Here is a 24,705-nt window from a genome sequence, read left to right as displayed (position 1 = left end):
GTCGGACGCAGAGCTTAGGCCAAGACTGATAGCTAGCGTGATGGACTTACCACTGATGTCGGTGAGAGCTCAAGGCATCCTGTTGACGTCAGTGCTCTCAAGCCCAACCATCTTAGCGGTCCTGCCACACTCTGCTGCCCTTCCTGTAATGGCGGTCGCCATTTTGAGAGTGTGGGCTGCACACTGCGCTCCAGAGTCCTCTTCTGTCCACAAGTCTGCCTCAGAGGCCTCTCCTGTCTATGAATCTGCCCCAGTGGCCTCTCCTATCCATGAGTCTGTTCCAAAGGCCTGTCCTGTCCATGAATCCAATCCAGTGCCTCCAGAAGTGGTAGCTTCTGCTGCAGAACCTCCAGAGGTGGCGGCGTCCGCTGAAGAACCTCCTGAGGTGGTGGCGTCCACTTCCGAACTCTGTCTGCCCTGTCACGGCCACGGAGGCTGTTCTCGAACTCACTGTCTGTCCTGTCACGGCCACGGAGGCCGTTCACGAATTCACAGACTGTCCTGCCATGGCCACGGAGGCCGTTCATGAACTCACAGTCTGCCCTGTCACGGCCATGGAGGCCGTTCATGAACTCACTGTCTGTCCTTTCACGGCCAAGGAGTCCATTCAAGAACTCTCTGCTTGCTCCGTCACAGTCAAGTGGTCTGTCCATGTTTCTGCTCCGCCATGGCTGTCCGATCTGCCTGCTCCGCCATGGCTCCCCGCTCTGCCTGTTCCCCTTCACGGGCCTGGCCCTCCATCCCTCCCCCAGTTCCGCCTCCACTCCACCACCCTCCTGGACTTTTTGGGTTTTGTTTGGGCGTCTGGAGCCGCCCTTAGAGGGGGGGTATGTAATGTGGGGTTTGGTGTTTGGGTTTTGTTTCATGTTCATGTTTTCATGTCTTTTTTATTTTGTAATTGTTTCATGCTGTTCAGCTTCTTAGTGACATCATTCACAATCGAGGAATTAGCAGAGGAAACGGAGAAGGATTTGAATTTCAGTGCGGGTATTGCACATAATTCTACTCATTCCCGCAGGTTCCGCGCTTATAATGCGACGTCAGATGATGGAATGTATCATTTGCACGTGCTTTTAAGTCTTGCCAATTTAAACATTCAAGCGCCTTTAAGCCAATTATGCACCAAAAGAGGGAAAGAGATCTCAATACAGTACTTAGGTTGTAGACCATTTTCTGTGCGCCCACAACCAAAGCACGCGCACATAAAGTACAGAATTGAGTTATGTTTTGCACCTTATTGTGCATAAACAGCCAAATACATAAATTATGTCAAAATGCATGTGTAACAGTATATTACATCCGTGCATGAGGTCTTAAAGAGACAGCAGCCTACATAAACATGCTGCTGTCTGTTATTATGGTTTATTTAGACCGTGAAGACTATCCAGTGATATTTTACAGTTGAATTCAGTCTTTATTTAATTTTTTTTAATACAGTTGAGTTCAATTACTGTAGTAATTCTGTACCTAAATATTTCTGTTAGACCTACCTGGAAAAATTAAAGTACTGTTTATTTCACTTGTATCTTGTTTTTTTTTTGTGCTATTGCTTGTCATTTATTTGTTATTTTATTACTAAAACAAATTAAATTCTGAGTGCACGTGATTTTTGGGTGGGGAGGCTTAACCACCCGGGGAAAGGGGGCGTGGTCCATGGGAAACAGTCCTGCCACCACAGCTGGAAAAAAATCCTAGGGGAAACACTGTAATTTTTGTTTTAACGATGTGCGAGCGTGTTGTAATTTATTTTCATACTGTTATAATTCCACTGAAACTCAAGATATACAGTGCTATTTACCCCCTGGGGGTTTGTTTTCTATTTATATCAAATGATATAGTTAAGCAATATATTAGTGACATAGGAGTGACAACTGCATTTAAATGTGGCAGGGTGATATCCATAGCAACGTTGTGGTGTCTCAGAGAGAATGGAGGCCCGCAGATTAGCTAGTTTTGTGTTAGCTGCTGTTGACAAAACAAACGTTAGATTGCAAAGACATGCAACAATCTACAAAATGTTATTTAATCACTGTCGTCGGGAGAGGTGTCGTAGTCTAGTTTTGTTCTTTAAGCTGTTGCCTACACTCTCTTGACCGCAACTGCTCGGTCCACAATACACCTCTCGCCGCCATCCTGTCAGATCTGAGGTAAACACTTGACACCTGACAATACACGCACATCGGCGTGCTTCTCGTGACATCATTAACAACTAGTTGTTCAGTTCGGTTCCAAACACACAGCATAGAATTTCAGTAAATGCGGTTGTCAGTACCTGTTTTTTTCAGGAGTTAATACGGTTGTCAAATGCGGTTGTCACTCCCCGTATTTTAGAGAATTATGTGTGTACAGAACGCGATTAAGGAGTAAAAGGTGAACTGACAACCGAATTTAGCTGCAGTGCGTACATAGCCATAGTGGTGCTTCATTAATGAATGAATCTGTATTCAAATCAGAGGGCTAAATTGAGGGTAAAAAATTATTTATATCTAAATTATGACCGTTTCTGATGGAGAAAAAAACATACTAACATTAAAACTGCACCTCAGAAAACATTATAAAATATATATTTTTAAATAATTTATAAAGAACAAATAAACTGAATATTCATAAAAAAAAAACAATCTCATAGCATTGCTTATGTGATTGTACAAGCAATGTTAATGCATCTAAGCCAACTCTGAACTGCATTAAACAGGCTGTTCTAAATGTTACTTCAGATTAGCTTCTGTGCCACTTCTGAAGTGCAAAGACTGTTCAGTTCGGTTCCAAACACACAGCATAGAATTTCAGTAAATGCGGTTGTCAGTACCTGTTTTTTTCAGGAGTTAATACGGTTGTCAAATGCGGTTGTCACTCCCCGTATTTTAGAGAATTATGTGTGTACAGAACGCGATTAAGGAGTAAAAGGTGAACTGACAACCGAATTTAGCTGCAGTGCGTACATAGCCATAGTGGTGCTTCATTAATGAATGAATCTGTATTCAAATCAGAGGGCTAAATTGAGGGTAAAAAATTATTTATATCTAAATTATGACAAAAAAAAAACATACTAACATTAAAACTGCACCTCAGAAAACATTATAAAATATATATTTTTAAATAATTTATAAAGAACAAATAAACTGAATATTCATTAAAAAAAACAATCTCATAGCATTGCTTATGTGATTGTACAAGCAATGTTAATGCATCTAAGCCAACTCTGAACTGCATTAAACAGGCTGTTCTAAATGTTACTTCAGATTAGCTTCTGTGCCACTTCTGAAGTGCAAAGATGGATTTAAGTTGATACAGATTTCATTTGACTGGTAACAGTGTCTTATTCTAATTGAATTTATTGATTAGGATTTTGACATAAAATGCATACATCTAAATAAGATTATAAAAATTGGTATTATAATGGTAAAAATTAAAAAGTTCATTTCTATCACTGATGTGAACTAACCGGTCGCCGTGATTTTGCCAAGTAAGACATGTTCCTGGATCAACATCTTTTGTTGATCATGGATCAACATTACTGTCCAAAAATACAGACTTAACCCAATCCCCCCCTCCTAAACCTAACCTTACCCATAATTTATTCCTAAAATCAAAGGGAAATGATAGCTGATTAACAAGGGCGTAGAAGCACCTAATCCTGATTGTAAGCTTAAAATGGACATTTCCTGAAAAGTTATCTCTCAATTCTGATTGGTTGATTGGAATGATGTTCCAGGATCAACAAGGATGTTGATCCAGGAACATGTTGTACTTGGTCAAATCACGCTCACCTGAACTAACCACCGCACAGAATATGAAGAACATGAAAAGCTTCGGGAGTCAGCTGTCCATGACAGACCTAAACCAGTCTAGCTATCGTAATCGACAAAATAGGAGAACATATAGAGATACATTTTTTTTGTCAATACCACACACACCTTGCTAAAGTTAAAGCTGTTTTTCAAGAGGACATCAAGCTGGGGTGGAAAAAGGATACCCTCAAGGTCAAGTATGACAGGGTTGCTTCAGGGCAAGTCAGGACAAGATGGTCAGATAATAAATGCTTCATCAGTGCTGTTCAGTGACTGGGTACATATCATCTGTGAAGATTTTCGCAAAAGGTAAGGGTGAATACTCTGAGCTTATTACATTTCAGTGCAGGCTCCATGAGGAGGCAGATAATACATTCCTATACAGTATGTGCATCCATAAAATTTATTTTTAGAATTAATAATTTATTTGATTTATTAAAGAAATTCTAAACGGACACAAATTATAAGCACAGACATAAATTACAATTTACATATCTTGTATTCTAATGACCGTTAGAGACAGATCATGCATAGATGGATAGATCTAAAGGTAACAACATTTGGTGTCTGTACATGTTTGGATCAGGCTGGCAGTGACTGGGAACGGGCTGCCTGTCTGTGTTTCACAGCCAAAGGAAACCTCCTGCTGTTACTAAGCAAGAGGCAAGATGAGAAAAAGAAATGCCTTGAGGGTGACAGGGACAAGCCGACATATCGTAGCCCCACTTATTACCGCTGGAAGATACCATTGATCCAAAAAGTTACGAATCCACTACAGAGTTTGGTAGTGTGATCATTTGCAACCAAGTATAATAAGGAAGTTCTTGGAGTGTGTTTGGGCCATGAGGACAAACATCTTACAGTGCACAAAACAAAGCTCTCAGAGGGCCTCAGCATAAGCTGGTATTTATGGCATGTCTATGCTTAACTGCTTAATTGGCTGGGGAGTTTTCTCAAGTGCTTCTACAGACTGTAATCAGCTGCTGATTGGAAGGTTGCATTAATCAAACTGCTCTCCACCTCCCCGAAGTAAAAACCACAACACGTTTGCTTTGTAATAATTTAGACAGTCCTCTTGTTATACCCCGTGCTTTGCCAAAGTCCAGTCTGGCACAATAGTTAGTTTGTGAGTGTTTTAGAATCATTAAGTAAATCAAGAGCAGCTATTATACTCCTTCTGGATTTGATTCCTGATGGTTTCTGGGGCTGCTGTTGATCAGGAACATGCATCCACTGGCATTTCTGATTTACTGTAAATGGATTCAATTAACATTAACGCACCTTCAAAAACCCATATGGCTTCCTTTATTCTGTGAAATACAAAGGATATTTTAAAGAATTTTGGTATGGTAACCAAAAAAGTTTTGGTGATGACTGACTTCGATTGTATGGATAAAAAAAAAAAGACAAAGTATTATATGCTATGTTCCACAGTAGAAAAAAAGGTCATACAGGTTTTTTTAACAACATGATAGTAAGCAAATGACGACAAAATGTTCATAATTCATGTTAGAACAATAACTCAGCGTAAACCTTCTAAATAACAAAACTGACCAGGGCTGCGTTTCCCAAAAGCATTGTAATCATAAGTAGACTGAAGAGATCACTGGTGCCAGTGATTTTTATGATCTACTTAGGCTTATGCTTTTGGCAGCCCTGGAAAATCATAGCTGTTGGATAAAAATGTGCAAACACTTAATAAAATGAGAATTTGTTAACATGGAATCGAATATTAACTTACACCAAGCATTAAGGGAGAAAAAAACCCTTGACAAATTACATTTGATTACTAAAACTTCCAAACTTCTTTTGATTCAATTACCTTCCTTTGAGTCTGTATTTACATTTTGAGTGGTTATTGCATTTTGTCATTAGAGATTTATGTTTGTCTCTGTCTTGTCACACTTGAGAAATTACTTAAAATCTCAAAATGTTGCTTTTGAGATCAACAGAGCTTTTCACATCAGTACTGCTCATGGACACCGGAAGACTGATACATCTCCTCCAAGGAAAGTATAAAGTTTTCTAATACTTTTTTTGCAGAGTTTGTGTAAGCTAAATCGCATTACCTGGTGCCAGTGATTTTTATGATCTACTTAGGCTTATGCTTTTGGCAGCCCTGGAAAATCATAGCTGTTGGATAAAAATGTGCAAACACTTAATAAAATGAGAATTTGTTAACATGGAATCGAATATTAACTTACACCAAGCATTAAGGGAGAAAAAAACCCTTGACAAATTACATTTGATTACTAAAACTTCCAAACTTCTTTCGATTCAATTACCTTCCTTTGAGTCTGTATTTACATTTTGAGTGGTTATTGCATTTTGTCATTAGAGATTTATGTTTGTCTCTGTCTTGTCACACTTGAGAAATTACTTAAAATCTCAAAATGTTGCTTCAGGCACAGCTAATCAACAGAGCTTTTCACATCAGTACTGCTCATGGACACCGGAAGACTGATACATCTCCTCCAAGGAAAGTATAAAGTTTTCTAATACTTTTTTTGCAGAGTTTGTGTAAGCTAAATCGCATTACGTTAGGTATTCATAGAAAAGCTTTACGTCAACACTTTCTTCTGACAAGGACAAATTTCCCTTCTGCTTAATTCTCTAGTCACATAAACACAGACAACTGTGGATATTATTTGGTACAAAGAGGGCAGGAGAACAACACGACAGGAGCACATACCTTCTCTTCTGTTGAGTTTAGCATAGTGTGGTGACCTTCTGTCAGAGAATTTTGATGAGTTCTGGAAAGAAGCTGGGGGTAGGGATGTCACCAGTGGCTCTTCGCAGTAATCTGGAGAAAAATATAATCAAAAGTTAAGTTACAACCCAAAACCTTCGGTTCTTCATTTGAAATGCAAAAGAGCTGTTTAAGTGTTTATTCAGTCTTAAATAAATAGTATTACATGATTTTTTAAAAATATGATTATATTATTTTAATGCATACACTAAATACTAAATATTATTTTATTTGTTTTACAGAATACAATTTACTAAAAATACAATTTGAGCTCATTAATGGGGTTCAAATCTGAAATGAAACAACTTTATCTCTCTTTTAATTGTATTGGCAGAGTCTCATATTGCAGCGTGATGTAGACATCTGCTCTCTGCAAAAACGCCCAGTTTGTGAGAGTTAATTAAAGTATTGAGTCTTGCAAGCTGTCACATGTAGTCTGCCTTTCATCTGCCTACATTGTCAGTGCCAGTCAGTCATTGACCCCAGTCTGTTTTGAATGAATTCACTTCAATATGTTTCATGTTTGAAAATGTCTGGAATGTCAGGAATTTTACACTCCTCCAAGATCTTGAGTTACATAATAGGATTCAAAACCAAAGTCGGGAAAAGGTTTAGATGTGAGAAATGTTGTAATCAGGTACATCATGTGACAGTACCAGCTGAATCAGACAGTTCATTCAAATCTCGTCAGCAGCGGTAATTTTAGTCTTATGAGTTTTTGCTCAGTGTCGTAGGCAAGAATACCCATTTGCTAAAGGTCAAGCCCCTTTTCAGTTCGGACGAAAGAGACTGAAAAAAAAAGTATTTCTATGGCCTTCAGTTGTAAAGCGAGGAATGTTCAACCAATTACAAACTGCTTTTCATACATCACCCATGTATGGACATAATACAACTAACTATGCAACAATCCATCGAGCACACAAACTGCTTTTAAATGGACAAAGACTAAATGTCAGGAAGGTCATGTGAGACCACACCAGATGTAAGACAATTGTACCTAAAAGCTACATAACATGCCATAATTTACTTTTCTTGCATCCTTCAATGGCCTTTTCCATGGAAACACACAGATCAAAAGGACTCTAATGAACCGCAGCTCGACAGCCCAAACACATTAGTCTCGAGCCTCCAAAATTTGCATGTATCGTCAGAATAACAAAACAATGAACAGCAGGTTAGGGAGCCATTAGCTGTGTCCAGGGAGCATTTTAAAGCTCTCTCCTGTTTCAGCAGCGTAAGCACTTTGCAGCACTCTCCATGGACCAGGGTAAAAATATATCTTTATTTAGAGGGCCTTTGCGTTTGTGGCAACATTTTGCCTGACAATCACTCATTTGACATTGAATTGTCTACTCCCCGTTTTGACAGTCCCTATGGCCATTTCTCCATTTCTTTTGTTCTCTCCTCCTCAATCTCGCCCATCTTTCTGTTCACCCACTCTTCGATTTCTGTTTTTCCTCCTCCTCTCTCTCCATCTCACACATACACACTCCCACCTTATTTTCAACTTAATGAGAAAAGAGAAAAGTCACGCCATTGTGAGGGGGCTCACATGCGTTACTGTCACCATAAGGGAGCTATAATCTGAGTCAGCAGTGCTCTCCGCTGCATCAGAGAGAACAGCTGCGGCATCGTCCTTTCACTCTCAGCTAAGCAAATAACACGCAACCCCCCCCCACACCCCCCTCAGATTTACTCCTACATTAATGAGTAGCATTTTAAGAAAGTTCACGGAAGAAAGTGATGAAGTGTACTACTAAATGTTCTGCAAAGTTCATCTGAGGTTGATTTGTTTGCACTGAAAATACAACCTCAGATTATAAATGATATACCTGACGTTTATGTGACACCCTCAAGGGTATGACATCATTTGATGGGTACAACCAAATATTTCACATCTGAATTCACAAGAAGGACCGTATAAAGAAACTTTTGCATGTCCTGAAAGTAATCAAGCCCTTTCTGCATGGGAAAATTAATAAACAGGCAGTGTCAGGATTATAAACACACTGGAGGTCTTGTTGACTCCAGCGATATTTCTAACAGGATTTTTTTCATTAAATAAAGTTAATTTCCCAATGGAGTGTCTAGACCTGAAGATGTTACGGATGATAAGGGCACACAAAATTGGACTAATGTTTAATTACCGTAAGCATAGACTAGGGATGGACATATTCACACTAATAATCCCACTCAAGATTTAGAAACATTACATTTGGAGGCAACAAACGAACAAGGACTAATAATAGGACATGATACACTACGCAAACTGATCCTGCTGGCTTTCTTCAGTTGCTTGTTGACCCATTTTGAGAGAATCTGACAATCACTACAAAAGCTGAGAGAGTGAATTTTCTTTTAAATTCTATACATATTTTACAGATCCTGTCATATATATTTAATTTTACATTAACCTCATTCAAGCAATCCGATTAAAACTATATATTCAGCTTTAGATTTCAAAACATGGCTGATATCTCCACAGTGGTATTAATGAGTACTGTTTTATCACAGACTATTCCTGTCAATACTTTTCTTCCAAAAAAAGCATCATATCATCTATTAGAACACACACAGATAAACCCAGCAGAAAAACCTTTTTATAAATTTTTTTGTACCATTTTATCAACACAAACCTATTCATAGGCACGGTATTGACAGATAAGTTCAAAACAAACGTGGGCAGGGTCTGCCACTGGTTGGTGTTAGCTGTTTCAAGAACTATTCTCTAACTGCATAATATTGATCTTATTCCGAATGATTCTTCTAAGCATTTGTTTCATTTTTTAAAAATGTGAACTCGTAATTCTTAATTTAAATGTAATGACTTGATCTTTCAGAGAAACAACAGACTTCTCTCTGGTGAATATGGAAGAAACGGTCTGTTGCTACTTCAGTTTCATCAAAGCTTTAAGAACTGAATTCTCTTAAAGTTATCTCAGAGGTGCCCAATCCTGTTCTTGAAGATCTACCATCCTGTAGAGTTCAGATCCAGCCTTTCTCCAGCACACCTTGCTGTAATTATTAAGTGTTTTTGAATATCTTATTTAGCTAATTCAAGTGTATTTGATTAGGGTTGGAGCTGAACTTTGCAGGACGGTAGATGTCCAGAAACAGAATTGGAAAACTCTCATTTAGCTCAATGCCAAATAATGATAACCCATCTCACTTATGAATATCCTGAACACGCATTACAGACAATTTGATAACTAAGCATTCAATGGATTTAGTTTATGTGACATCAATTCATGCAATTATACACTGCTAACTACTTATATTAAAAAGAACAATGGAATATTATTCTTCAAAAAAAATGTTGTAAGTCCACCACTTTTGATGGTTTCATAAGTACCCTCAGCTGGGCCCCTTTCACCTCATCAGCCAATCAAAATTTGTGCTTTTATCTTTCATAAAAAATGGTTTATGGCCCTTCATGGATAAAACAACAAAGGCACCTCTCTTCAAGCCTCTTCATCTACAGCATGAGCATCTCATTGACCTTTCAACATTTTTAAAAAATCACCACATCTACAATTTCACATTGTTCTCACTCCCTTTTGGCCGTACACACAGACACTTTCACACACTCTCACACACACACACACACACACACACACACACACACACACACACACATCCCAACATAACGATGACAGAGACCACAGAGCCAGGAGAGTAAAGTGTTTGGCTAGGAAGAGAGAACATTTTTCCAACATGAAATAACCCCTGTGCAGCAGCATTTTGAAGAAGCTGAATGGCCTAAGAAAGGTGCGCCTGAGTCAGTGACGTTTCAGGCAAGTCCATGTCTCTGAAGGACTCTTCATTCTGATCTGCCTGAGAGTGCATTCACATGGCCTTTGTTCAAAAGGTCAGGCATTATTACTGTGCTGCCTCACTGTGACATGGGCAGGAGTGCTTTAATCATGTGGTCACGGGGACATAGATAAGAGAGAAAGAGAGTGGGAATGGCAGAGAGAAATGAGAGGAAGAATTTAAGGGAATGCGGGTAATAAGGCTGTGAAGAAAGACTACGAAGAAAGGATCGGCAGGGAACTTGGGCAAGGTTGCTTGCTGCCATTGGAACTCGGAGGTGTAATCATTGGAATGCAAGCAATAAGAGAGGAGTGAGAAGAATATTATGCATATAATTTTATTTAGTTGTTTAGTTTGGAAATGCTGAAGTCAATCATATCTGCATGCATCTTTCAGCAACCCTTCTTTGTAATGATAGACTGTTGGGAAGCCAAATGCTCCAAAAGTGGGACGAAACTGCACTATTGAGTTGAATCACTGGAGAGCGGATCTGTTTACTTGCACAGCTCACTGAACAGCGCAGAGATCTTTTCAATTTACTTGTGCATCCAACAGACAGTGCAAACTAGAAAATGATCTGTGCTGTACTAAAACTGGAAGACTTTACAAAACAAATCTGCTGTCCTGAGGGTCGCACAGTCACACTCAGACCCACAGTAGAGCTGCGGCAATGACACATTTCGGTCTGCTGTTTAGATGGGGGTTTTTTTGCATATAACAAATACCATGTAAAATAAAAGGATAGTACTTCAATAGTGTAGTATTATTACAGTGGTCCCACCTTTTAAGCAAAACATTTCATATAAAGGAGCTTAATTTCAAATGATAAAAAAAATAGATACGGTTTAAAGTATTTGGACTGTTTTTGGTTGTCAAAAAATAGTAGAACATATCCATAGCTGATTTTATGCGTCCATTAAAAATCACTTTGGAACCATTCAGTCAAAATCAACAGCAAAAATGGCTTAGACACATTTGTGAAAAGCTTTTAAACATTAGAACACTTGAATACTGTATGCAAATGTATACATTTTTAATTGTGTTTTAAGTGTACCAACACTTTTTGTTTGACATGGCACTTCATGTAAAAAAGTATGCTGACCCCTGTACAGAGGAATCGCAGGTCAGCTTTTGACAGATGTAAACAATGCTGGATAGAGTAAAAGATTAAAAAGAAAGGAGATACTTATGATTATCACTGAGCGGACAGGATGTGCTAAACACCCCGAGCAACCAGGTCTAATGAACGTACATCACATCAGAAGAGAGTTGTTTAGCCTGCACCGCTCTAAGCTATTTATAGCTTGTGGGATCGATTACCCATCTGATGGGCCGCCACGATAGCGCTGATTAAGGTGGGAGATTAATGGGAGATTAACGGGTTTCCTCAGTGTTTCCGCCAGGCATTGTTTAAATCATCTCCCAGCAGAATGACAGCAGTACTTGCGGTGTAAATAGGAGCTTTGATAAGATTGCCTGACAAATACTCTCTTTAGCTTTCGTGATCTGATGTATGATATATATATTTTTGAGATTCAAACCACAGAAAAGGAATCTGAAATCTCCTTCAAAAAATGTGTCTAGAGGGTAGTGGGTAAAGGGCCATAAACAATTTTTTAAACATCAAGATTTTAACACTTTTAAATGTCTATCTAATGGTCTTGCAGTGAGACAAATGTATTTTTAAAAGTACAAATATTTCATGTGGTCTCTCAATTACTTTCAATTAGAATGCACAAAATTATAATACAATTTGAAATGCTGTTTAAAGAGGTTTTACATGGAATTTTGCATGTCACACCACATGCCAGTTCAAACAGCCTTTTTATGACAATAGATCCTAATGACATAATGGCAGTTTTTTTAAAAGTGATTTTAACCTAATTTAATGACATCTTTGCTTAAAGATAAAAACATATTATTGGCATGTGCATGTTTTTTTTTCTCTCTGAGATGTGTCATTTGGCAGGCACTCTATTTGTTTGTATTCATCCGATGCTGAGCCGTGGCCTTAATTTCCCCTCATCAAAACTCTGGAGGATTTTGTTTGTCCTTCACTTTGCCTTAATCTCTGTAAATCCCTGCCTGCCTTCTTTGATCTTCATTTGTGTGTGAGAGGGAGGATCCTCTTGATATGTGTGTGTGACTGGGAGGGCCCTATCGCCAAACTCCCCCACCCGACCGGATCCTTAGAATAACTCATCTATCATGTTTCTCTAAGATCAGTACAGAGATGGACTGAAAGCAGAAAGTGACAAAGATCTGAACCTCATGTAGCTCAGCAGGGCTTGACAGTGAAAGTGTTTCACTTGCATTTGCGACTAAAAATAGATTTGTGTGAACTCTAAAATGTATTTAGGAGCACGTGTGTAAATAAAAAAAATTTATGTGGGCCCCTAAAGAGTCTAAAAAACATCAACTAGGGTACGGCAATGAACAAACAGGGTATGGCCGGGAAGGCCAGGGTATGGCGTCTACCATACTCTAGCAGTTTCAGAGCAGTTCGCAATCAATGAATACCACACTATTATGCTAATAGATATTGCTTATGATCTGTTGATGAATTATGACAAGGTTTATTTCATGGTGTTTCTATTGCAATACATTGTAGTAGGGATGCTCCGATCAGGATTTTTGCAGCCGATACTGAGTACCGATTTCTTGTCATGGTGATTCTGATGCTTCAAGCTTTATATAGACGGTTTGATCGGGTGCACGCGCCTGGCCCGAAGTTAACTTCCGGTCTGTGTTTGTTTATCAGTCTGGCTATGGCACCAGCTACAAAAGCAGTTACTGTAAAGTTAAGGTGATGAGTAGACTGAAGTTGGGCTCAGGTGGTTGTGCTGTGGGATGTGTTTCCCATACATTTATTTATTTGTGGTGCTCGCCACAATATCAAAACTGACCGATTTTCCAAAAGTCTTAGTTGAATAAACATGAGCACGTACTGCACGTTTAAAAATCAAAACGAGGCACGGGTGTTTTTATATCACTGTATTTCTGAAGGAAGTCAATCTTTAGAAAATTTTCGATGTCATTTTCATTTCATCTTGCATGTTATATGCCTGATAAAGCAGCATTTGTGAGCTCAGCGCTGCTGTTTGTACAGCCGTTACTGGGGAAACCCGTTTCTCACGCTTTAAAGCACCTCCTGCTGGCAGAGAATGAATTTATATTTTCAGTAAGTCCGTCTGATTTACGCAGCAAACATATTTTGCTTTTCCCATATCCACGGGTCAGGTAATAAAAAAATACATTCTGATTATTTGTGGGTGGGTCGCGGGTGGATAAAATAATGCATAAATGATAAAATATTAACTACATTTTTCAAACTATCTGACATTCCAGATAGTTTGAAAGGAGTAAAGCCTGTGTTAATGCTATTGATTAGGCTAATATGGCCAAAGAAGATATTTTGTTTTATAAATAAATGAACCATCTATTCATCATTTCATCATGCAAAACATACACAACAAATAGCAAATTTTTCATTGTTTCTCGAAACGTCATAGCATTTCCACACCGGCGATGACATGACTGTGGCTCCAAATCATTTATGTCCCACACATCATGTACGTCGTCACACGTTGACGTCATCAAATTGCGATCGGTTCGTGAGATCGGCCAAGTGTAGTGAGTATCGATCGAGTTATAAAATGTGATTATCGGCCGATACCGATCTCCGGCCGATCGATTGGAGCATCCCTAAATTGTAAATAGTTGTAAGAGTGCTTATTTTATCTTCCTCATCTTTTTGAATAAGCAGCCAGCAATAGTACAGCATAAAAACTTCAAAATAAGAGCCCTTGTGTATTTCTGGCTTGTTTATAATTATACATAAAACTTTAGTTTTTCCTGGTTATTATTGGTATATTTAATTCAGAATTGCTAGTAAATTTCACAATTACAAAACAAAGACACTAACACACTGAATTAAATGTGAAATTGTGAAGTAGAAAAACTCAAATTTTTTCAAAGTTTTATTTAAAGCTTTAAAAAAAGTATTTTTACAGTGTAGCTTCTGTTTGGGCTGCCCGTCACATAGAAGAATAGACTAAGATTAGCAGTTTACATATTTTATACAGTAGGCGTATAAATAATTACATTATTATTAAATATAGTTTGAATTTGTATTACGTCCCTAAAGTTTTTTTCTTTTAATTCAAAGGACTTTAAAAGGGTTTTTTGTACCAAGGTAAACAAAATGTCCTTAAAAATCAAACATGAAATTGTCTAATATAACTAAGAACAGCATAGGCTTAGCAATATGCTTGTAAAAGCAAAAAGCCTGTAAAAACTAAAGACATTATGAGAATCCCTGAGATGCAGCAACACAGAGTGAACATTCAGAAGCAGTGCTGTACGTTTTTTAAATAAACTACACAAGAGTATACAACAACCTTGAAGAATCCACACTGAATATAAATTAACATGAGCAATTCTCTGAGACAGTACATGACACCAGACACATCTCTTTATGCAGTCAGTAAGCCCACCTTGCTTCAGTGATCCTCTGCAAGTTGACAAAACCTCTGTGGCTATTAGAACAACACAGATGCAGCTCTGACGTTATTGACAGTGAAGAGCAAGTGACTGTGAAGGTAATGGAGTTTATTCAGAAAACTCAAGATTCTTGTACTTGTCTTAGATGTTTGGAGAAAATAAATAACCTGTAATACTGCATGTAAACACTGCCAACTTATAATGAGCAAATAGTGTGCAGTTTATGCTGACTCTACTTATGTAATGTAGGCTCAAAGTGTACACACAATCTAATTATACAAATTAAATTTTCAGCCACGCTCTTATCCATTAGTGCATTATTGGGCGTCAAAGTTTGAAAAAATTATGTGACATAACTTTGAGTAATCCTGACATTTTAACAGAATGAGGCAAGCCTGTCAGCTGCAGTTTGCGGGCTGAGATACTTCCTCTGAAATCAAGAGGTAATCCAGGCATCAAGCGGGACGGAGCCATTAGCATGCCTGCCTTACATACTGTGTGATGAATGCTTAACTTTTAATATCTGGAGGCTGAGCTCTACACATTTTTAATGACGAATACTGTCCTAACATGAGATGAGTTCAGGAATATGCAATCTCAAGATTAGCCAGTCATATTACACGGTAATTAAATAAATAACTAAGATTATTGGAGTATGTTTTACAAGAAAATGCCATTTCAGTCTTTCTACTTTTAAAAGTTCCTGTTTAGTTCAATGTTACTTGCCATACACCAAATTTTTCTCAGTGTACTAAAACAATGCACACAAAATGATTAATAATACTAATACTTATAATAATTTGTGTTTATTTCCCACAAGGTATGAGCACTGAAGAAAGCATGGGCTGAAACGTCTGCTCTTTGGTCTGTTTTTAATACACTTTGCACTTTTGTCACTTTTGCATATGGATAATAAAAACAACATTTTTGAGAGAACATTTTTTGGTCTGATTGGAATTTTTTTTCAGTGTGCGGACAAATTCAGCGACTTGTTGGACTAAAACTTTCTCCCTTTTGCTTTACGCACCTGAGAACTCATTGTTCTTTTTAAGCGCATACCATTCCTGTTTGTTTATTTCCCACAAGAAATAAAAAAATGTAAAGATGAGGTCAATGATGAGGATACAGTCAAATCAAAGTCATTGCATTTCATTTTTTGACATGAAATGCATCCTGAGTTTTACAGTTTTTCTTGTGTATTTGAGCAACGTCTGGGCTGTCCTGCAGACAACAATGATTGAACCCGCAGCTTTAGGGTCAGCAGAAAACAATCAAACTGTTCTCTTGGCAAGCTGAATTTTGATTATTTCAGACGTCAGTGCCACTCACAAACAAACAAATTTGTACACAGGGCATTTTGTGATTATTTATGCCCGTCTGCTGCTGGAATTTCAAACCTTCAGAGCTTTGGATTTGTGTGGTTTATTTAATTTACGTTTAACATTCATGCTTAAAGTAAAGTACATAAAGATTGTGCCTTTCTTAATTCAACAGCTCTGCTCTAATATGAATGGCTTTTCTGGAGCTTTTCTTAGGCCTGCCTTATGCACACCAGCACATAAAGCTGGATCTGTTGGAGAATAAAACATAGGCCCTGGAATTAAGGGTGAAAGCCATTTTTTAATTGAATACCTTATGGAGGATAAGGGAACTATAACCTCTGTCCTGTCCCAAAAGATTCATTACTGGCTGTGTCTGTTGTCTGTGTGCATGTTCACGTCATCACTTTATAGAATATGCTCATACATTTTATGTTTAGGTTTTACTGAGTGAAAAAGGCCCCCTGAAGCAAATGCATTTGTGTAAGAAAAATATCCATATTTAAAACTTTATATGAATAGCAACACCCAGTAACTGCCATTATAAAGCTTGGAGGAGCCTGGACATTTTTTTATATAACTCCACTACTACACCTAGGATGGCTTGAGGGTGGGTTGTTTCAAATTAATTTTTGTAATTAAGCATCACAACATAAATACTAGTGTGTTTTTCAGTTGATCAGTGAGATACAATCAAATACACAGAAGTATAACAAGTATAACATATATATGCTCTTAAAAAGAGCTTCTAAAGATTATTTCAAGAACTGCATTTAGGAACATTCCTATGAACTTGGAATTTTTTTTTTCGAGAAATGTCTTAACTTCTTTCTTAAAGTGCCCCTATTATGCTATTTGAAATGTTTCTAATTTGGTTTTAAGAGTTCCCAACAACAGGTTTAAATGCATGCAAAGTCAAAAAAACACTTACATTTTCTTATAATATGAATTTCATTTTACATTACAGGGCTTCTGACTGCAACTAAAACGGTCACATTTGCGACCAAAAATATTATTTGCGAGATAAGTTTTTGCTGTGACCGGAGATGTGCGAAGTAAAAGCGCAGAAAAGTAGTGTCTATTTCATGCGTAACTTGAACAAACTACAGCAGGTAAAGCTGTCAGCTGTGGACTAGGGATTAATTGTCGATAAGAGATGCAATCGATTAAAGCTATCGATGGTCGATTAAGCAGTTTAATTTTGGGCTGCGTGCGGCTCATGCGCAAAACACGTGCGAGCGGCTGTGAGTGACGGTGACGGTATATAAATGCATCATCATTCATTCCTAATTACAAATTAAGCTTTTAATGTGATTTAAACTTTAAAAGTGCATTAAAATAGAAACAACACAAAGTTCTTCAACGTGGAATGCAATAGAAGTAGTAACAGTCATTTCCCCAGATAATTGTTTCATATTTGAAAAATTTATAAATTAGAGGGTTAGACAGTGAGGATTTAGGAAAAGAAACAATGCCTAAATATTATTGAATTTGTGGAAATTCATGACCAAGAACAAAGCCGCATAAATGTAGGCTATATGGGCTCAAACGACTTCCAAAAGCATGGTCGCGATGTAAGATTTTCCAGCTAACCAAATATTCCTCTAATAAACAAAGCTTTTATACCCCACTTGTCATAATCTTATAATTTGTAAATAAATAATTGCTGGAATCAAAACAGCAATTAAAAGGCGCCGTGACCGTGTTACGGAGCGGACAAGACTTGAGACGTGTGGATCCATTCGCAAAGCTTTATTGTGGAGAAGACAGAGACGTGGTCATAAAGAAGGCAGGGTCAAACAGAGGCAGACAGGTATATGGCAGGCAAGACACAAGAATAGTCCTAGGTGTGCAATCCGTGCTGAGTGCAATCAGTGCAATGAATGATGGGATATGTAGTCCGGGGTGATGTGCAACAGTGTGTAGTGCGAGAGTCAATGAAATCGGAAAGGGTGACCTCTGATGGCTAGCAGAAGGAAGTTCATGGACCGGATTCGTGACAGACCGACACTGACTATACATTTTCCCGGAGCATTCAATGATGTCACTAAACGGAGATGCCACAACTAAGAGCATCGTTCACAAGTTTCTGCATGGACCTAACTAGCCTAGGCACAGGTTTTCAAGCCCTGGAACAAAATGTAATAGGCCTAAAATAAAAATAACAATTTGTTTTAATAAAAAAAAAAGAAAAGCGAAATATATCTGACTTAAATAATTAAGCTAACAGATTTAGTGGCACGGCGCTCCATAAACAGGAAAGGAAAGGATGACAATGCGCATTCTGTTTGTTTGCTTTATTTTGCAAAAGCACAAATCTTGTTTTTATTGTGAGTGTGCAAAAATAAAAGTAAACACTTTTGCGGATTATATCTTACTCCAAAAATGAAGTTTTTTATGTTTCAGCTGTTCGATCGCACCGGCGCCTCGCGCGCACACACCCCACATATTCTAGCAATTCAAACTTACATCGCAGTCTGTTCAATTGGTAACTTACAATATTGTTATTAAATTCACATTAAATACAAAGTCAGTCAATTAAAAATATTTTACGGCATGCCGCATGACACCCATATCTGGTACTTAAGACGGGTTTTTATAGTTAATAGATTACATTATTAGTCTACTTTGCCCATCACCCATTATAGATCAAATAACATAATATATAAAGGTGCAAAACGCATTTATTTACACATATTTGAGAATCTAGATATTTCCTGATTGGAAATATTCAAACGATTCATTCAAAGATTCATCTTTCCAAACCCCTCCTTTGGATAATGTTACTCTGCTCTGATTGGTCTGCTGACCCAGTCAGATGTGATTGGTCTACTGTGTACAGCGCATGTCGGAAAAGGAATGCCCATCACCAGTACTGGAATACGGTTTATCAATAATACATTCTATTATAATAATAATAGTGCTCCACTCTGTTCTAAATAGAAAGAATCACTGGGGGAAAAGTTCAGTTTACAAATCCCGCATAGAACTCGCGGAGATTGGAGAAGCAGTCATCAGTGAAATGACGGGAACACAGCAAAAGCTTGTAATTTAACTGCTGTGGTATCTTAGTAAAGATGAATTTTAACCACTGATTCTTCACAGCCTCATCCTTTGGATCATCAAACTGAATTCACTTTCACAGCGCAGAGCACAGTGTCTTCTTGACATTATGTTATCCACACGAACGAGCTACAACGTTTAAAGTTTGTTTTCACGGGATGTCCACGCAGAACATCGGCGGGAATTATGCAAACGTAAGAATTTGTGAAATTCACGGAATGGGATTCAAATTTAAAACAGCGGTTCAGAGTCAACTCTGTCTTTTGAGAGACAATATCTTTATTTATGATGCACTTTCAGCTTACAACTTTGCAGACTGTTTACATTCACATACAGCTGCATTACACGCTGCATGAAATGTAATTTTCCAAAAATCCATAATAGGGGCACATTAAGAAGTTTTTCATGAATCTGGCCTGATTCTAAACAGCCGACAGAAAAACATGACTTGATCGCTTAAATACTGTCAAAAATGTAATACCATAAAGTTTGTCAGCTCTGCCCCATAACTAATCAATAAAATAGCTTCACTGCAGAAAAGCTACATGATTTAAAAACTAGCTTCAGCATTTGGAGTGACGCCCAAAACTGATTATAAATATAGCAAGACATCCCTCCAGCATTTCATGAATGCGGTGAAAACCAACAGAAAACAGCTCCATAAATAATCACCCACAAGTCACACGTAACACTCAGTAGAAAAGACTGTAAACACATGACTCAGAAGCACACAGACAGAGCATAATTCAGGCTGACTTGACTGCCTAAATTCCTTAATCTACATCAACAGCTGTAAGCCTGTGTAAGCATGCTTTCTGTTCCTTGTATAATGTATACAATATGGAAGTGCATTCTGTGCAGGCAAATAAACAATTCTGCTGCTCTACCAGTGTAACGATAACATGCATGTGCCTGAAATACATGGAAACACGTAGCAAATGGCTAAGAAACCTCACTGCAATTCAGCTCACTGCAATTTGATTTTCTGTGGTATGATGCCAGAAAGACATTGTCACATTACAAATTGAATGTACTGCTTATAGTGATTGCTGCTTTATTTACAGAAAGCTGAAAGGGTGTAAAACAACATAAACCTATTTCTGGATCCCATTTTGAGTCTAAAGTTTTTTTAAAGCATTCTCCCAGTATAATCAGCTGCATTTACTCTAGGGTTTTGTCTGATTGTTCATATAGCCCTGATCTCACATTTGCTCTCTATTTCAGAGCACTTTTTCCAAAACGTAACTTATTTAAAGGAGTTATTTTCTCCTGGCAAGGGTCCATGAGTTCAATCACTCACAGATCTTTTCATGGGCACTGAAGTCTGTGAGAGACAGATTGAAAACTGCAGAGGGCTTTTGTTCTCAGCGGGGAGCGAGTTAAATGCCACTTCGCTGTCTTACAGAAGCTGCACACCTCTGCCTTAGATGGGCGGTTCTGATTGCTCTTCAACAGCAACCTTCCACATTCCTTAAACAAAACACTTGCAACCTTGTCACACTCATGCACTACTCTTACTCTCACCAATCACACTTATACGCTTGACTCAACCCTCACCAGTCTGACTAATTCCTCTACTGCACCCCAACACACTTGCACAGTTAATTGAGGGTTTTTCAAACGGAGGACCTCCAGATAAATAAATAAACGTATAATTTACCAAAGCTACCATAGTTTTGCTTCTGCTATGGCTTTCTAAAGAGTGGTTGGAAATCATGAGATCATGCGAGTTAATTGTATTCTATTTCATTAATAGGAAAAAATGATATAGTTGTGAAAACATGTTCTGCTGTAGGTTGTATTTTAGCTTGATCACTTAGAATGTTGACAAAACTGCTTTGGAACTAAATTTGTTTTGTAAAAGCGCAACTCAAATACATTTGAAATGCAGGGGTTGGACAGAATAATGTGAACAACTGCAAAATAGGCAATGCTTCTTTATTAAGGTGTTCTACCGGCATGTGCCTTTAATACAGCTTCCAACCTTCTTATAATAGATTCATACAACTTCTAAATAGTCTCCAGTGTCCAGTGTCATCTATCAGAACATCTGCCAGTTGTTGAAGAAGGGAATCTGCTTCTCACTCCTCTCTCCAAAACTGCCCACAGTGGTTTCATAATATTCAAGTCAGGTGAATTAAGTTAATTTTGGTGCTCCAACTGTCCATGATCATGACACCATCTTTTCCACATTTCAGCATTGCTGTCTGTGATCTATAATAGATCTATAATAGATGTTGGCTTGGTGAAGCTCTCTGTGGTTGGTTTTTGTGGAAACAGGGACTTCAAGGTGAATATCGAGGTTGGCTATCACTTTGCAGCAGCAGTTCTGTTGTTTGGACAGAATTATTTTCCTTCTAGAATCCTTCCCGGTTCCTATTATTCACTTTGGGTTTTCACCCACTAATCTTTTTTGCTAATGAAGTCTTGCCAAGCTTTGTGTACAGATGCTCCTGCTAAATGGGCTTTCATGATTTGCCCTTTTTGGAAGTCTGGCAAGTCACCCATTTCACCCACAGCATGTGCTAAACACTGCTGAACACAACACAACCTAGATACAACCTTATAAACCTAGAGAATATAGACAATAAAGAGATAAACAATCACAACATTATTATTGTTATTATTATTTTTAACTATACTATAGCCTACAGAAATGTTATTAATCCCTATAACAAAGGGTGTTCACATTATTTTGTCCAACCTCTGTATATCTAACAGTACACTGCAGTATCTTTGATATATTTTTTTCTTTTTTTGGTTTTGGTACAATGACAATGTAAAACCCGTTTAATTTTGCTAACAATATCTGGCCTTACTCACACAGTATAAATGGGTCTGTATGGGTCGAAAATATTGCCAGAAGCTTTTATACTTTAAGAAGGCAGCCCCACGCGAGGGAATCAACATAATTGGTTAACCTGATTAGTGGGTTTAGACCAAAAAATGTTTGGCCAAGTGTTTTTCCAAGTGAGGACAATCTCAAAAATTACAAAGTTAGTTTCTGACAGCTTTCAATGTTAGTGTGGGCATAAAACAAATAAAGTAAATAAATAATGTCCCCACAAATGTACCAAAAACCTGTACACGTCTCATAATATAGTTTTCACCACGTTTTTTTTCTAATATAGTGGTGATTTTCCATGCCTTCTATTGCTTATTCTATTGTACACTTGGCTAATAATATTTTCTGCCCTCGTATACACACTTCTCATGTTTATATTTTCATTTAGACATTGTAGCGATATTCCTAGTATGCACAGTTTGCTAGTCTCCCCAATGTAGGTGATTTCAGGTTTAACTATTCTCGGGAGGACGCTGACAACACCTGACCCACACACACTGCATCCTTTCGTGCGAGTATCTGAGGCGGTTCGATCACGGCAGATCTTCACAGGCATCACCAGCATTTTTTTTCTTTAGTACTCCTCCCATCTCTCACGCTTGCTTCCAAACAGATGAAATGAAATGGTAAATGAGAGCGAGCAACTCATCGCGTGACTTTTCAAGAAGCGTCTTTGTGCTCGTGCATGCCTTAGTGTGTATATGTGAGAGAGCGCGCGAGAGAGATCACGGATGAAAGACGAGGGTGTATCACAGTCTGTTTTATGGTGGCAAAAGAGTAGTTTTATTTCTTTTTCTTTTGACGTGATAATTTCTGTATCTTTATTTAAGAACCGACTCTTGCCTCACCAGAGGGTTCACGACATTTCTATGTGAGCTTAGACCAGCTTCGATAACATATATTAATGCCAAATTTAAAGTAAGCAAAAATAAAATTATACACAGTTACAACGTCGAGTCACTTCAAAAAGCCACAATAGGGAAGTTATCTGTTATACAAAACTCATAACATAATACATAAGAGACACTATGAATGCTACTTCATTAATACTTAATAAATAAAGATACTGCGATTTTTGTATATATTGGCAGCTTACAAACTGCATTTTAAACGCGAGCAGCCTGACAGGATTTGTGTATGTGTTTAGATTAGGTTTAATACAACGACATATTGTTGAACAGTTGTATTTCACAGAATAAATACATAAACTTACAGTTACTCGCCGATGAAACTGAAGTTAACGCGCTTAACGCCGTGAGGAGGAACATTCCGATGCTGTTGTGGAACCTCATGTTTGGAAAAGTACTCCGCTCCGCACTTCTGGGGCACCTCCGACCGTTAAACCCGTTAAATCTCGTGAAGGTAGCGCTCTGACTCCCACCACTATGAGCTGCAGCCAAGAATGAGCGCGAGCCTCCCGCTATTTCCTCAGATCCATGTGAAGGACTGATCCATCACTTGCGCTTTCTCTCTCTCTCTCTCGCTCTCTCTCTCTCTCTGGGTTAGTGCTGATCTCAGTCATTCGCTCTTTGCATACTGTAAGCTTGAGGATACAAGTGGCTCTCGATTTCAGGACCACGGAGAGCTCCACATTTTTTTCCCTTGTTATACATTTTTAAACCAAGGTGCCTCAATGGAATAAAAAGTAGTTAAAATGTACTGATTTTGATTTTTAATATTTAATTCTACTTTATACAGACTTTATTATTTTGTTCTAAATGTAATTTTTCACCTATGTTTATACACATTTATAGACATGATAATATGTATGATAATATATATGCCTTTTATATTTTAGGAAGGTGAACCCTCACAAAAAGTTGATCATTAGGGGCCGTGACATCAAAGTTTGAAAACCCCTGTCAAAAATAACGTGCCTAATGTGGATTTAGGTAACGTGCCTCAGGTAGATTCCTGATGAAACCCTGACCGTTACCTTCTTTCATTGAGTCTGAATACGTGGAGTTCCCACCATATAAATTGCAAATTGAAGAACTTATAAAGTACTAGGTTGTCCCAAATCGCAAAATGGATAAAAGAGTGATACCTGTGTGACATGCTGTTGTGTATCCGCTGAGAAGATTTGCACGAGGCCTTGAAAGCGGAAGTGTCGTCAGATTCCAGAAGTTGAAAATGGCAGAGAATTAGGGTGTCTGGGAAGGGATGGGTTCAGTTGTTGAATGTGATAGCAAATACTATAGAATTAAAGGGACTTTGGTGATGCGTCGTGGTATTTTGAAGCCACGAGAACGTTTTGTCGAGATAATGGCGACATTTTTTAAGCAAAAACATTTACATTCAGTTAGGCTATGATTAATACAACTGTGCATGCGATTTATATTATTTATGGCCTGTATTTAAGAAGAACATTCTCATTTACCGGTGAATGTTCCTTGTGTTTGCTGAGATCAGTTGTTTAACTGAAACTGGATTACATCGACGAGGATGTCAGGTAAGTCAAAGCATCTTCATAGTGGCAAAGACCGTTGGGGCAATTATTAATGTTATATTTGATTGTCTCCTGATATTTAAAGGACAATCAATCATAAACCTAAATAAACTGATTTCATGCATCTATTTGTCATCACAAGCATAAATTAAATTAAATGTATATAGTGTACA

General features: G+C 38.0%; 1 protein-coding gene across 1 annotated transcript in view; it reads right to left on the bottom strand.

The window, feature by feature from the left end:
- LOC107572029 (contactin-associated protein-like 5) overlaps window positions 1–23,385 on the bottom strand; it is a gene marked incomplete at its 3' end in the record, with an annotated part of 100,873 nt that extends 77,488 nt beyond the window's left edge. Inside the window, exons 1-2 of the mRNA XM_016258432.1 lie at window positions 23,297–23,385; window positions 6,484–6,594 (exon numbers count right to left, since the gene is read on the bottom strand). Of these exons, the coding sequence (XP_016113918.1) occupies window positions 6,484–6,594; window positions 23,297–23,375 (190 nt within the window). The remainder of the gene's footprint in view (window positions 1–6,483; window positions 6,595–23,296) is intronic.
- Window positions 23,386–24,705: the final 1,320 nt, after the last annotated feature.

This window comes from Sinocyclocheilus grahami, unplaced genomic scaffold (assembly GCF_001515645.1).
Source record: "Sinocyclocheilus grahami isolate Dianchi unplaced genomic scaffold, SAMN03320097.WGS_v1.1 scaffold1684.1, whole genome shotgun sequence".
Classification (NCBI taxonomy): Eukaryota; Metazoa; Chordata; class Actinopteri; order Cypriniformes; family Cyprinidae; genus Sinocyclocheilus; species Sinocyclocheilus grahami.
The sequence above is the reverse complement of the archived record's forward strand: the minus strand, read 5'-3'. Positions and strand labels throughout refer to the sequence as shown.